Source organism: Jaculus jaculus, chromosome 3 (genome assembly GCF_020740685.1).
Source record: "Jaculus jaculus isolate mJacJac1 chromosome 3, mJacJac1.mat.Y.cur, whole genome shotgun sequence".
Classification (NCBI taxonomy): domain Eukaryota; kingdom Metazoa; phylum Chordata; class Mammalia; order Rodentia; family Dipodidae; genus Jaculus; species Jaculus jaculus.
The window spans coordinates 159548501-159561077 of NC_059104.1; the positions used below are offsets into that span (position 1 = coordinate 159548501).

At 38.4% G+C, this 12577-nt stretch overlaps 1 protein-coding gene across 20 annotated transcripts in view; it reads left to right on the forward strand.

Annotated features, from left to right (window-relative positions):
• Dlg2 (discs large MAGUK scaffold protein 2) overlaps positions 1-12577 on the forward strand; it is a 1944997-nt gene that overhangs the window by 1484527 nt on the left and 447893 nt on the right. For all 20 annotated transcript variants that reach the window (XM_045145568.1, XM_045145570.1, XM_045145572.1 and 17 more), the window contains one exon: positions 6574-6729. In XM_045145568.1, the coding sequence (XP_045001503.1) occupies positions 6574-6729 (156 nt within the window). The remainder of the gene's footprint in view (positions 1-6573; positions 6730-12577) is intronic.

Consider the following 12577-nt stretch of genomic DNA (forward strand, 5'->3'; position numbering starts at 1 on the left):
AGATGAAGTTCAGCCATTTTGTATCAAGCAGCACAACCAGTGTCTGTCAGTTCCACGCATAAGTTTGGTGAGATGTTATATGTAAGATCTGATTTGCTAGTTCTTCCTTGTAGAGTTATAAATAGAAAGATTGCACTATCTGATTAATAGTTTCTTCATACTCTGCATATAATTTGTGGCTGCAGAATATTGTAATTTGTTGCACACTATGTAACAAAACAACCAAAGACATGTCTAATAAATATTGTACTTATTGGAAGTAATATCAAAAAAAAAGAATGTGTCCACTTAAAAAATATATTTTATTTATTTATTTAGGAGAAGACAGATAAGAGAGAGAGAGAGAGAGAGGGAGAGAGAGAGAAAATGAGTGCACCAGGGCCTCTAGCCACTGAAAACGAACTCAAAAGATACATGCTCTGCCTTCTGCATTTGGCTTACATGGGTCCTGGAGATTCAAACCTGAGTCCTTAGGCTTTGCAGGCAAGTGCCTTAACCACTAAGCCATCTCTCCAGGCAATTATGTCCTCTTAATACATAGAATTGGACAGAATTTCCCAATGAGGCAGCCACAGAAGGCCACAGCAGGATGATAGTTGGAAAATATGAATATATATCAGTTTGACCCATGTCAATCTACTTGGCAGAGATTCATGCTCAGTGGCTAACAAATACAGAACCCAAACCTTCCCTATTATAATATTATACTCTTTCTTTTCATTCCGCTCAACAACAGAGAATGAAAAGTACTGATTATTTTTTTCTTCTCATTTTTTATGGGAGAGATTTATTCATACACCATTGTATTCAGGAAAAGAACTATAAATGAAGGTTGATCTTGATCCTCTAGGAGTTCACACTCTAGAGAAAGAAAGTACCCTGTAAACCTAACATGACAGCACAGTTAGGTAAGGTCCCTGACAGAGACAGCTTGAGGACTTTGCTGGGAAGTTGAAAAACTCAATAAAGTGTTATCTGCCACTAAGAAAAAGGGAGTCATATCCTGTTAGATCTCATACCTTCAGGTGCCACATAGATGAAGGGTATTCATAGACACAGTCATCCTTATCACTCTTACACATTGTTACCTCTGCTATCCAGCCTAGACTAGACATGAGGCATTCATATCAGGTGCAAAATTTAAAGAGGATGCAAACAAAACTCAGTACTTAAGATATAAGTAACACTTTAATACAATATTTTTAAAGATTAATAAAAAAGAACAACAATGAGCAAAGTATCAAAATGTGAAAGGCAGCATTGGTCTGTACTAGTCTCAGTTATGGTGAGACCACATGGAGGTCCAAGTTTTGCTAGTTTCTCTGATGGGTATATCTACTTACAGTGAGCTGAAAGGAAGGTGAAATAAGCAAATATAGTGTCTATTTTATTCTCCCTCTTAATTACAAGCAAGATATCTGACCTAAGTATTAGCAGGAAGGCAAGGTGGGAGTTGGCAGTTGATTTTCATTATTCAACAAATGTCACAAAGGAACCATCAAGGAAGTTCAGTCGCCTACACCTTCACAGTGGCCTTTAATAATGAACCCAGACTGTAACTTGTAGACATTTGAGGAGCAATATTTGGTAGGACTTCTCTCTGAGTCTCTGTAATTAAGCAGACTTCTTGAGTGACCCTGTGTGAATGTACACCTTTCCTTCATGCCACCACCTGATGAATTTTCATTCATTATCTTCATTCATACTATCAGTGTCTCATAGAGAATCCACTTAAGGTAACTAGTCCTGTTTTGGTAGAGTGGGGTTTTTTTTTTTGTTGTTTTTTTTTTTTATCTCTACTACACAGATCGTGGCTGAAGAACATGATGCCGGATCTTGTCCAATGGTCTCAGCTGCTCTGGCTATGTAGAGGGTTGAGGTGGGGTGGAGTCAAGTGGGCAGGCAGGAGCAGATTTTCTGAGCGGGGTGTACAGGATGCCTTTCTCTCCGGTATACTGTAATTGTGCATTAGCAATTAAAAGTGCCAAGGAAGCAGAGCAAATAGCAAATGCTAATAGGGTTCAGAGAAGAGAGAGATCACCAAGGGCCAGGGTTGTGTTAATTATATGCTACAAGAGTCTGCAATTATAAACCCATACAGGAGCAAATAAATGCTGATGGCTCAGCAGATGGGACCAGGAAGCTACTTATCTGTGGCCCCTCATAAGTAGATGGCAGGATAAATGATTTGTTTATAAATTCACGTAGAGGTTTCAGTAGTATCTTCAGCTACCCCCTCCTTTCTTGAGAACATCCACAGAATAAAGAGAAGCAGTTGGCGCCTTGGTCATCTTTCGCTCATCATTACCTTTTGACCCTGGATGCTTATAATGGGATAAGCAGTCTCTTCCTTTGTGACTGGTTGGTTCACACTACAGAAATTAGTGGGATGCGGTGGTGACATCTTTTCCAGCCACCCAGATCACAGTGACAGTGGTTTCTGTCTATCTGCAGAAGTCTCAGAGGATATAACTTTAGGGAAGGATGAAGATGCTGCCTACCAGTGTAAAGCCTCTGGCGTCCAAGACTGGGACAGCTTTGAGTAGTAGGAAGCCCGTGAGAGAATCTTACGGAAACTACAGGCAGGCATTGTGGGCCAGATTGTAACACATGGAATCCATCTGCGAGAGGGTAGATGAATACTGTACTCCAAGCACTTAAAGCCTTTCTTTCAGTTCCTAATTGATGACATGGGGCTTTCAGTCCTTCTATGTAGCCAGTGAAAAATAATACTGGTCTTAAAAGTTTAGACCAGGGCTGGAGAGATGGCTTAGCGGTTAAGCGCTTGCCTGTGAAGCCTAAGGACCCCGGTTCGAGGCTCGGTTCCCCAGGTCCCACGTTAGCCAGATGCACAAGGGGGCGCACGCGTCTGGAGTTCATTTGCAGAGGCTGGAAGCCCTGGAGCGCCCATTCTCTCTCTCTCTCCCTCTATCGGTCTTTCTCTCTGTGTCTGTCGCTCTCAAATAAATAAATAAATAAAATTAAAAAAAAAAAAGTTTAGACCAGGCAGTTAAAGTGCTTGCCTGCAAAGCTTAATGACCCAGGTTTGATTCTCCAGGACCCACGTAAAGCCAGATATACAAAGTTTGTTTATAGTGGCTAGAAGCCCTGGCACACCCATTCCCTCCTCTCTCTCTATCCTTCTCCCTCTCCCCCTCCCTCTCCCCCTCTCCCCCTCCCTCCCTCCCTCTCTCTCTCTCTTTCTCTCCCTCCCTCCCTCCTTGCATATCAAAATAAATAAATAAGCCGGGCATGGTAGTGCATGCCTTTAATCCCAGCACTTGGGAGGCAGAGGTAGGAGAATCGCAGTGAGTTCAAGGCCACCCTGAGACTACAGAGTTAATTCCAGGTCAGCCTGGACCAGAGTGAGACCCTACCTCGAAAAACAAAAAATAAATAAATAAATAAAATAAAATAAAAGTTTATACCTAACTAAAAAATTCAGAATAACTTATGGCTTCCTTGAAAGAGCCCAATGCCTTTTTCTTTGTTTCTCTCAGTTAAAAAAAAAAAAGTAAAATTCACCAGGTGCGGTGGTGCACGCCTTTAATTCCAGCACTTGAGAGGCAGAGGTAGGAGGATCGCCAGGAGTTTGAGGCCACCCTGAGAATACAGAGTGAATTCCAGGTCAGGTCAGCCTGGGCTAGAGTGAGGTCCTACCTCGAAAAACCAAAAAAATAATAATAATAATTGTAAAATGAATCTCTTTATTCAATAAATATCCATCCAATTCCCACTGTGCATGTTCCTCTGTTCAGAGCATAGCTTATGTAGTACTCACTCCATGTTGTACCATGTTCTACCTGGAATCTACATGTCAGAATCCTAGCACTGTTAAAACAAAGCTATGAATCTCAAATGTGAACCCCACTTTTATGCCATATTGGAAGGATATTCTCATTGCCCGTGTTTCTCTTGCTGTTTTCTTTACAAGAGGATTTCATCAAGTATGTCAACTATGCTGTAGTATCTCGGCTTTTTTAAATCAACTCCTCTCCAAAGATATCGGGTGTTCTTACAATCCAGAAAAAAATCCTGAGTCAGATACACCTAGTCTTTAGCAAACAGCCATATGAAAGTGATACATAAATAGAGATGGAATAAATGAAGGACTAAAAGATCAGGAAAATGAACCTGTCACCTATGTAACTATATTTCTTCAGTGGTAAGACTTTCAGTGATAAGTAATTAAGCATAGCTAAGTAATTAATCAATGAAAGAATTCAAAGTGTGACTATAAGCAAAGAATAAAGACCTTTTTCTAAAACCCCAAAGTACTGAAGCTTGACTCTAATACCAAATCTACTAGATATTGGAAATGAATTTTAAAAGATACAGGTAAAAGTTTAGAGAGTTTAGCACTGGACAATGTACAGAAACTCATTTTCATGAGTTTGAATATAGTGTAGTGTTCAGAGGAGGAAACATTTTCATTTAATTCATTTGAATATAATACAATTAGGACTTTTTTCTTTTTCTTTTTCTTTTTTTTTATTAATTAGTTTTGTATTCAGCAAATACAGTCAGTTTGGTACCATTATTAGGCTCATCCGTGACCATCCCCTCCCCTCGGCCCCTCCTTGTTGAGGTATATGGATCATGCATTATGGAGTTAGCCCTCAGTAATGGGTAGGATAAATGTCTCTGCATATCGTGACCCAACATGTGGCTCTGACGTTCTTTCTGCCCTCTCTTCTGCAAAATTTCCCTGAGCTATGTTGGGTTCATTTTTGGTCTGCTTCAGTGATGAGGTGTTGGGGACCTCTGGGTCTCTGGCTCTCTGATTTGGTAGGAGTTGATTTTTCTCTGTGTTGATCTCCTTCCCCCTTGTGCTGGTATCCAGTTCACCAGGAAAACAGCACACTTGCTTGTTTTTCTTAGTTTCAGCCAGGGCCCTTTTGAAGTATGATGGGGTGGCTCTCTCCTTGGATCTAGATCTATCTGAAAAAGAGAAACAGATTCTCCAATGGAGAGTAAGTTAGCACCAGGACAAATGAGATAACCCTTACTTTTTTATAGAGAATTTAATAGGTGTAGGCCCTCTTGTAGCCCATGATTGATGGTAGCTTGATAATGTAGAGTGGGCTTATGTTTGGATATGATTCTGACTTGTTTCCAAACTCCAGCTATGGGTCCTGTACCACTGAAGGGATCAATTAGCCAAATCAAGAGCAGTTGGTTCCCCACCATGGCTGTGTGCCACTATTTCACTTGTGTGGGCATCACAACAGGTTATTTGCTGCTCACTTAGGACTTTTTACATAGCATAGATTATCCAGTTTGGATGCTAACTTTTTCTCTAAATATGGTATTACCAAGGTAAAAGGACTAGAAAAAAAACATTTTATTTTTGGCCTATGTAGTCAACATCGGAACAGGAATTGAATCAGCCCTCCTGAGCAGAAAGTGCAATGCTACTAAAGTGACACCATCGTGGAACTGTTGTATGGCCTGAAGAAGTCATTAGTTCCTTTCTTCTGTGGTTCTCTCCTGCAATTTAGATCAGATTCCATTTTATGTACAATAATATTTTAATATAAGATTCAATGAGTTCTCTATAAAGTTATAGACTCTAAATTTTATATTAAGAAAAAATACCATAATTTATATTTTCCTGTGTATAGAGATGTTAAATGAAGTTAAAATGTGATTAAATGTTAGTCCTGTGGTACTATATCTATATAGTCCTATATCTATAGTTATTTCTTTGAATGAAATCTGCAGTCTGGGGCTGGGGATTTGTCTTAGTGGTTCACGCGCTTGCCTGCAGATTTTAACAACCCAGGTTTGATTCCCCAGTACCCACATAAAGACAGATGCATGAAGTAGCACATGTGTTTGGAGTTCATTTGCTGTGGATGGAGGCCCTGGAGCACCCATTCTCTCTGTTTCTCTAATCTGTCTCTCTCTCTCTGCTTGCAACAAATAAATAAATAAATAATATTTTTAAAAAATCTTTAGTCGTAAAGTCTATAGAAATGCATATTGATACTAGATTCTGTTTACATACCCCCCCCAAAAAAATGATACTATCTTCAACTAGGTAGTGTGGTTTTATCTCATACAAGTAAGATCCAGCGGCAGTATAATGTCAGTCTATATCACCAGTGAAATCCCACAGCCTTTTCCTTTGTGCCCCATTGTCTATTGTTTTCTTTCTTCTTCTATGCTTTATCATAGTCCAAGATGACTACTGAAGTACCACCCATCACATCATGTATGAATCTTGGGTCAGCAGAGGAAGGAAGCAGGAAGGTCCCATCTAAACCAACTTCCCTCTAAGCAGCTATTCCACAAAACTCTTCTGCTCAAATTACATTGGACTGAATGCCTTTTGCTGTTGTTGTTGTTAAATGAAACTACCTAGTCACAAGTAAAGGATCAAGGATCAAGGATCAAGTCTTTATTATATGAAACATGGCCAGTGGAAAATACAGTTTCTGCTAATAAGACATGATGAATAAATGGCATTGGTTTGGGTTGTACTTTTACATATGGTGAAATGCTGCTGACTGCACAGTTGTTACTTCTGTATGCTAACCTTACATCTTTCTCTCCCTCTTGTATCACCAGGCCTCCGGAACCTGTTTACAGCACTGTGAACAAACTGTGTGATAAGCCTGCTTCTCCCAGGCACTATTCCCCTGTTGAGTGTGACAAAAGCTTCCTTCTCTCAGCTCCCTACCCCCACTACCACCTAGGCCTGCTCCCTGACTCTGAGATGACCAGGTACTGCATGTGCTTCTTCACTTCATCGTCTCCAGTTGCATGTGCTTCCACCAGGATGAATGAATAGTATCTGCCTCAGCTCACTTTGCTTACACTCAACATCTTCTCCAGTGGAGAGATGTTCTGTTTCTGTGGTGCAATGGGAGAAATGAAGAACATTTCCTTTTCTTCCTGCTGTGATCAAACATGATCACATGGAGCTTCACATGTTCTTGATCCCATCCGTTTTATTAAAATGTCAACTATACTGACCCACCATCACTTCCCCCATATAGAAGGATGAAAGAGAAGACTTATTGAGTATTTTTTGAATAATACTTAATAAATCTTCAGTAATCTTCAGAAAAAAAAACTTAGGCTAAGACCTAGGCATTATTAATCATCATTTAACATTTTAACTAAAATATTAAATTAATATTACTACTTAACTGGCTCCTTGAGAACATTAGTAACTTTTCTAAAACTATAAAATTAATTGATTTTCACTAGGCACAATATTTACATTGTATCACTGTGCCAGATTTTACACACATTGCCCTGTTTACCTAATCCCATCTGGTGTAACGTTACAAAGGTTAAAAAAAGGTTAAGACATTTCCCTCAGTGTGATCTTGCCAACAAATGTGTCATCTAAATTTTACCTTAAAATGTTCTGAGATTTTTCCATAAAATTTTTGTAAGCAAATTCTTCTGTGCCTAAATACTGGACATGAACCTCATTAACATACTAAAGCATATGTATAATAAATGAAAGACATGTTTTGAAATAGTAGACAAAATAAGGGAGGAGAGTAATAAAATTAGAATATGTGATCCATGAGGCATTTCTAGTTTACGCTAGAGAGCCCAGTCATCATATTCCTACAAAGAATAGGTTGTTTATTTGGTTAAATTTTTGGACTTAATATATATATATTATTAAGGCTAAAAGTATAGATTTTTAGACTGTTCAAAGTAAACATGAATATACCAAAAGGATCTTCATAGAATATTAACCTTTTGTTTTTGTTTTTGTTTTTCCAAAGTAGGGTCTCAGTATAGCCAAGGCTAACCTGGCAGTCACTTTGTAGTCCCAGGTTGGCCTTGGACTCACCTCTGCGTCCTGAGTGCTGAAATAAAAGGCATGCTCCACCATGCCTATGGAATATCAACTTTTATGTTTACAAATAACTAGCTAAGTAGTCATTTATTGGTTTCTCTGAGGGAATTCATAATAAATTTTAAGTTAATCTAACATCTCTAGAAATAAGTTTTAAGGTTTTGAATAATCAGTTGGAACATTTTTACTTATTTGCAACAATTTAATTTAGTGCTTCATAATGATTTATAAATGATAATTATGTTTTACCTTTATTAAAATTCATAAAAGTGAACTCTTGTTGAAGTGAACTATACCATTTTAATGCTGGGAGTTCTGGTAACACAGTCACAGGGAGGTGAGAAGCAGCACACATCCACAGTAATGACCTCCCAGCAGCCATGCTTCTAGAATCATCTATACACAGGGCAGCTCATCGTTGAGCTCTTCCTTTTTGCCAGGTATCATATTAAAGCTCTCCTTATGAATAATTTTTGTCAATCCTCAGAGTCCCTTCATAAACTAAATGTGCTCATGACCTTTCTTTTATAAATGAGGAAGTTGGAACTTGAGAAATTACATTATTTGTTCAAGATCACCACTAATAAATGGCAGAGTTGTGGTTCAAATCCAGGTGACAGCTGACCTGGGCAGAGTATTAGTCTTTCTGCACAGGTGTGATGACGGAGACAATTTTGCTAAACTGAAATGTTTTTCCACTCATTTGTCTTTATCATTTTTCTTTATTGTTTACTTCATCTCCATTCCTCTGGCTAAACATCAGTTGTTTAAGTCACACTCCTCTTTCAATGGATGTGAATGTTGCATTGGTTTCTTTCTATCCCACAAGGGTTATTGAGTCATCCCTTTTTAAAATCTCACCAATGAACAGGGAGAAGTGGTCTAACTTTGGGATGGACCCTCCAGATTTGATTCTTTTCACTCTTTGCTCTGTGCCCTCCATTATAAAGACCACATGTCTTATTACTTATTCTTTTGTCAAATTAAAACACATAGTGCTTTACTTATCTTTTTCAAATTGTATTCCCTCAGTGATTCAGATCTACATCATTCTCCATCCGACACTCATCATCCCCACAACTTTGGGAATTCTATTTATATTATTAATTCTATCTCCTTTCCCCTCCTTTCTCTTTTCTTTCTACTATCTTCTATTTTATCTTGTCCTTCTAGAAAAGAGTCATATACATTCACATATATGCACTCATTTTAAAGGCCTTGTCACCAACACACTAATATTAAAACTCGTGGGTCACCCCACTTGGCTACCCTTTCATAATTTTCCACCTCAGTAAATGACATCTACATCTTGCTCTGCTTCTCAAGACAAAACACCAAGAACCCTTCTCAACACCTTATTCTTTGTCTCCTCCCTCACCAAGTCCATCTTCAATTTCTGTTGAAGTTCACACCCAAAATAACATCTCAAGTGTGTTATTCCCCTCTGTGTCTGTTTCCACCATGAATTAAAACCCATTGTTTCCCACGTGCAATAGCCTCCTCATTGATGCCATCACTTCCCCTGTTGGCCCCTTCTCTTGTTCTGAATGCAGCCAAAGTGATTTGTCCTAATGCAGATCAAATCTCATTTTGCATTAGAATAAAATGCAAAGACATGAATGAACATGGCACATGGGCTTTGCATGATCTAACACCTGCCTCTTGAACATCTCATCTTGCTCCTCTTTGTGCTGACCACATGATTCACACTGTGTACTTTGTATTCACAAAATGCATTCAATCTCTTCTTGTCTCAAGTGCTTCACGTATGCTTTTCCTGTGAAGTGAAAAGCTCTTTCAACACTTTGCCTAGTTAACCTCTGGTCATCTTGGAGCTAAGTTTAAATTACACTTGGTCAGAGAAGCTCTCTGAAAGAGAAAAGTAAAAACTCAAATTCTCTATTATGTAATATAAACTCTACAACTGTGCATTTGTTTAAATGATTTCCAGATGAAGTGCTCGCTGCACACTGTTAGCTCAGTGAATAGAATCATGTCTATTGTGTGCAGTGCTATATCCACAACATTGTAACACAGTGCTTAGTACACCAGAAGCTCAAAGTTGCTTAGTGAATAGGTAAACATAGAAATAAGATCTGTAGATAAGAAAACTGATATGTGTCTAGCACAGGTCATAACTCAAGCTCTGTTTCACCCAGTGCTTAGTATGTAAATAAGCCTGTTACATGAGTGATCAAATCTATGCATGGAAACTAATAACAACGAAACAGAATTCACTTGATACTGCACTCTTACCTAAATTATTTTGGTGATTAGTGTACACATTATAGATCCATTAGGCAACTGTGGATTTTTCATGAAGACTGAATGTTTTGCATCAGAAATTATTTCTTTCTTCTCCAGTGGGAAATAACCTCTCCAAATAGATGTTTATTGAAATGCAGCCAGTAGCTCCTGAGAGTGATTCAGGAATTATGGCTCCATTTATTGTACCATCTCTTGCTTTTTTCCACCATACCCCTGAACAGCTCATAGAATCTATTGTAGATAAGAATGCAGATAGGCCAGGCCTTACCTAGTGCTCACAGTGCTGAGGAACACAGTCCACTATCTTCATTGGTTTATGTCTCATTTCCACTCATGGTGAAATGAAAATATTGTGGAATCTTCTGCCCTAAAAAAAAGATTATTGCAAGAATTCAACTATTAATTCTTTCAACCAAGATTTATCAAGTCCCAACCGAAGGCAGATAGTATACTTTGACAATGTTTTACAAAGGCACATGATGAAAAGACCAGCTGAAACTTAAAAAGAAAAAATTTGAACTTTAAGTCATAGTAAATGGCAAAGTGTACTGTTAGGACAATTAAGAATTTTCAGAGTGCATTTTAAAAGTATGCATATATTGGCACAGTGCTCCATGTCCCAAAGGCTCCACCAGCTGGAGATTGAACATAGCAAGCACATGAGGCTACTAACACAATAGATATTTTCAGTCATAGAAGAGAATATAGTCAAAGGACTTTTGGATACCAGGCATTATCCTGGAGACTTGGGATTCAAAAGTGAGTGAGATATATTCTTCTTCCTTAAGCTGTTCAATTACTTACTTATTCACTATTTAACATGTATCTGCTAAAAAGGTCTCTTCCTGTAATGTGCCTAAATTCTGTAACTGTTAAAAGAAAAACTTTAAGCAAATTAAGTGATTGTTTGATCAGTCGATGTCAGGCGGCACTCAGGTCAGAAAAGGTTTAGAGTGCCACACCCAGTATCACGAGCAGTGAAGACAGCCTGAGTGCAGAAGCAAGGAGAAACCACTGAATTGGCTACACCCAGGTATCTGCTTTAATGCGCATGGGATGGAGAGTTCTCTCCTTGTGATTCTCTTAAACAAATCTACTTCTTATACTACTTAATTAGATTTTAGTCTGTTCATTTATTATTAGGCTAAATTCAGAAGATCAAGACAACCACAATCCAATGCCCTCTGGCTCACTTATTTTTTTTTTAACATAGCTAAAATCATTTTAGTACATGAAGTAGTGATAGAAGCAACCATGGGCTTGGGCTCTGCAGAGATGTGAATTCCTCCTTCCCCATCTTGTTTCAGCAAGTTCTGATCATTTATAAGCAGCATTATCTTCTTATAAGAAGATATAGCTTCATCTTCTCATACATCTATCTAACTGGTCTCTTTAGGGCTCAGAGAACCCATACCTGTAGTGTATTAAGATTAGTGTTGGAAGCCCAAAACTACTCCTCATTTTGAGACAAAAAAATAAAATCTTTATCTCACATGACATCTTCAATCATGTGCCAGCTAAGATGGCTTATATTTAGCAAGCTTTCTCTCCTTTGAAAATGATGGAAAATGTACCTGAACCTGTAATGGTTCATCTTCATGAATATTTGTAAATCTAAACATCAAATATTAATTCGAGAGATAATCTATAATAAAAGTTAATATGGGTCTGTAAAGGTAAGCAGATGAGGAATCTGCTCACTTTCTGTTTCTCTTAAAATTATCAGGAAGATACTCATCCCTCAGATCAAGAAAGAAACACTTTCTAAGTAAAAGAATGTCTAATGGTGTGTCAAAGCCCAGTGCATTATGGACTACCAGAAGCTCAGTGTAGCTTTGGGTAGGTGTCCAAGTTGGAGATACAGGTAGCTGCAGATCATAGACTTGTTTGTCAGGCTGGAGATATCAGACCTTATCCTATAGTCAGAATGAAGAGTTTTAATGCTTCGCCATATCTGACTTACGCTTTTAATGAGATTGCTGTGTCCATTGTGTAGAAAGCACAGAAAGCAAGGAAATGAGTGAGTAATATATGTTCATAAAGTTGTGTTCGAAATCTTATACTGACCAGAGGTTGTCAAGGTAGACACAAATATATCCTAATTATGTCTATTGAATAATTAGTAATTATTAATTTGTAATTAGTAACAATTAGTAATTGACTCAAGGGAAGGATGGATTTTCTGACTTGCTATATTTAGTAGGCGCTTATCACACTGCATCTTAGAGAGAGTGAGCACTCTCGTCTATAATAAATGCACTTTAAACGTTCCCTAGAACAGGGATGGAGAGATGGCTTAGCAGTTAAGCACTTGCCTGTGAAGCCTAAGGACCCCAATTCAAGGCTCGATTCCCCAGGGCCCATGTTAGCCAGATGCACAAGGGTTGGAGTTCGTTTGCAGTGGCTGGAAGCTCTGGTGCATGCATTCTCTCTCTTCTTTCTCTCTCTGTCTGTTGCTCTCAAATAAATAAATAAACAATT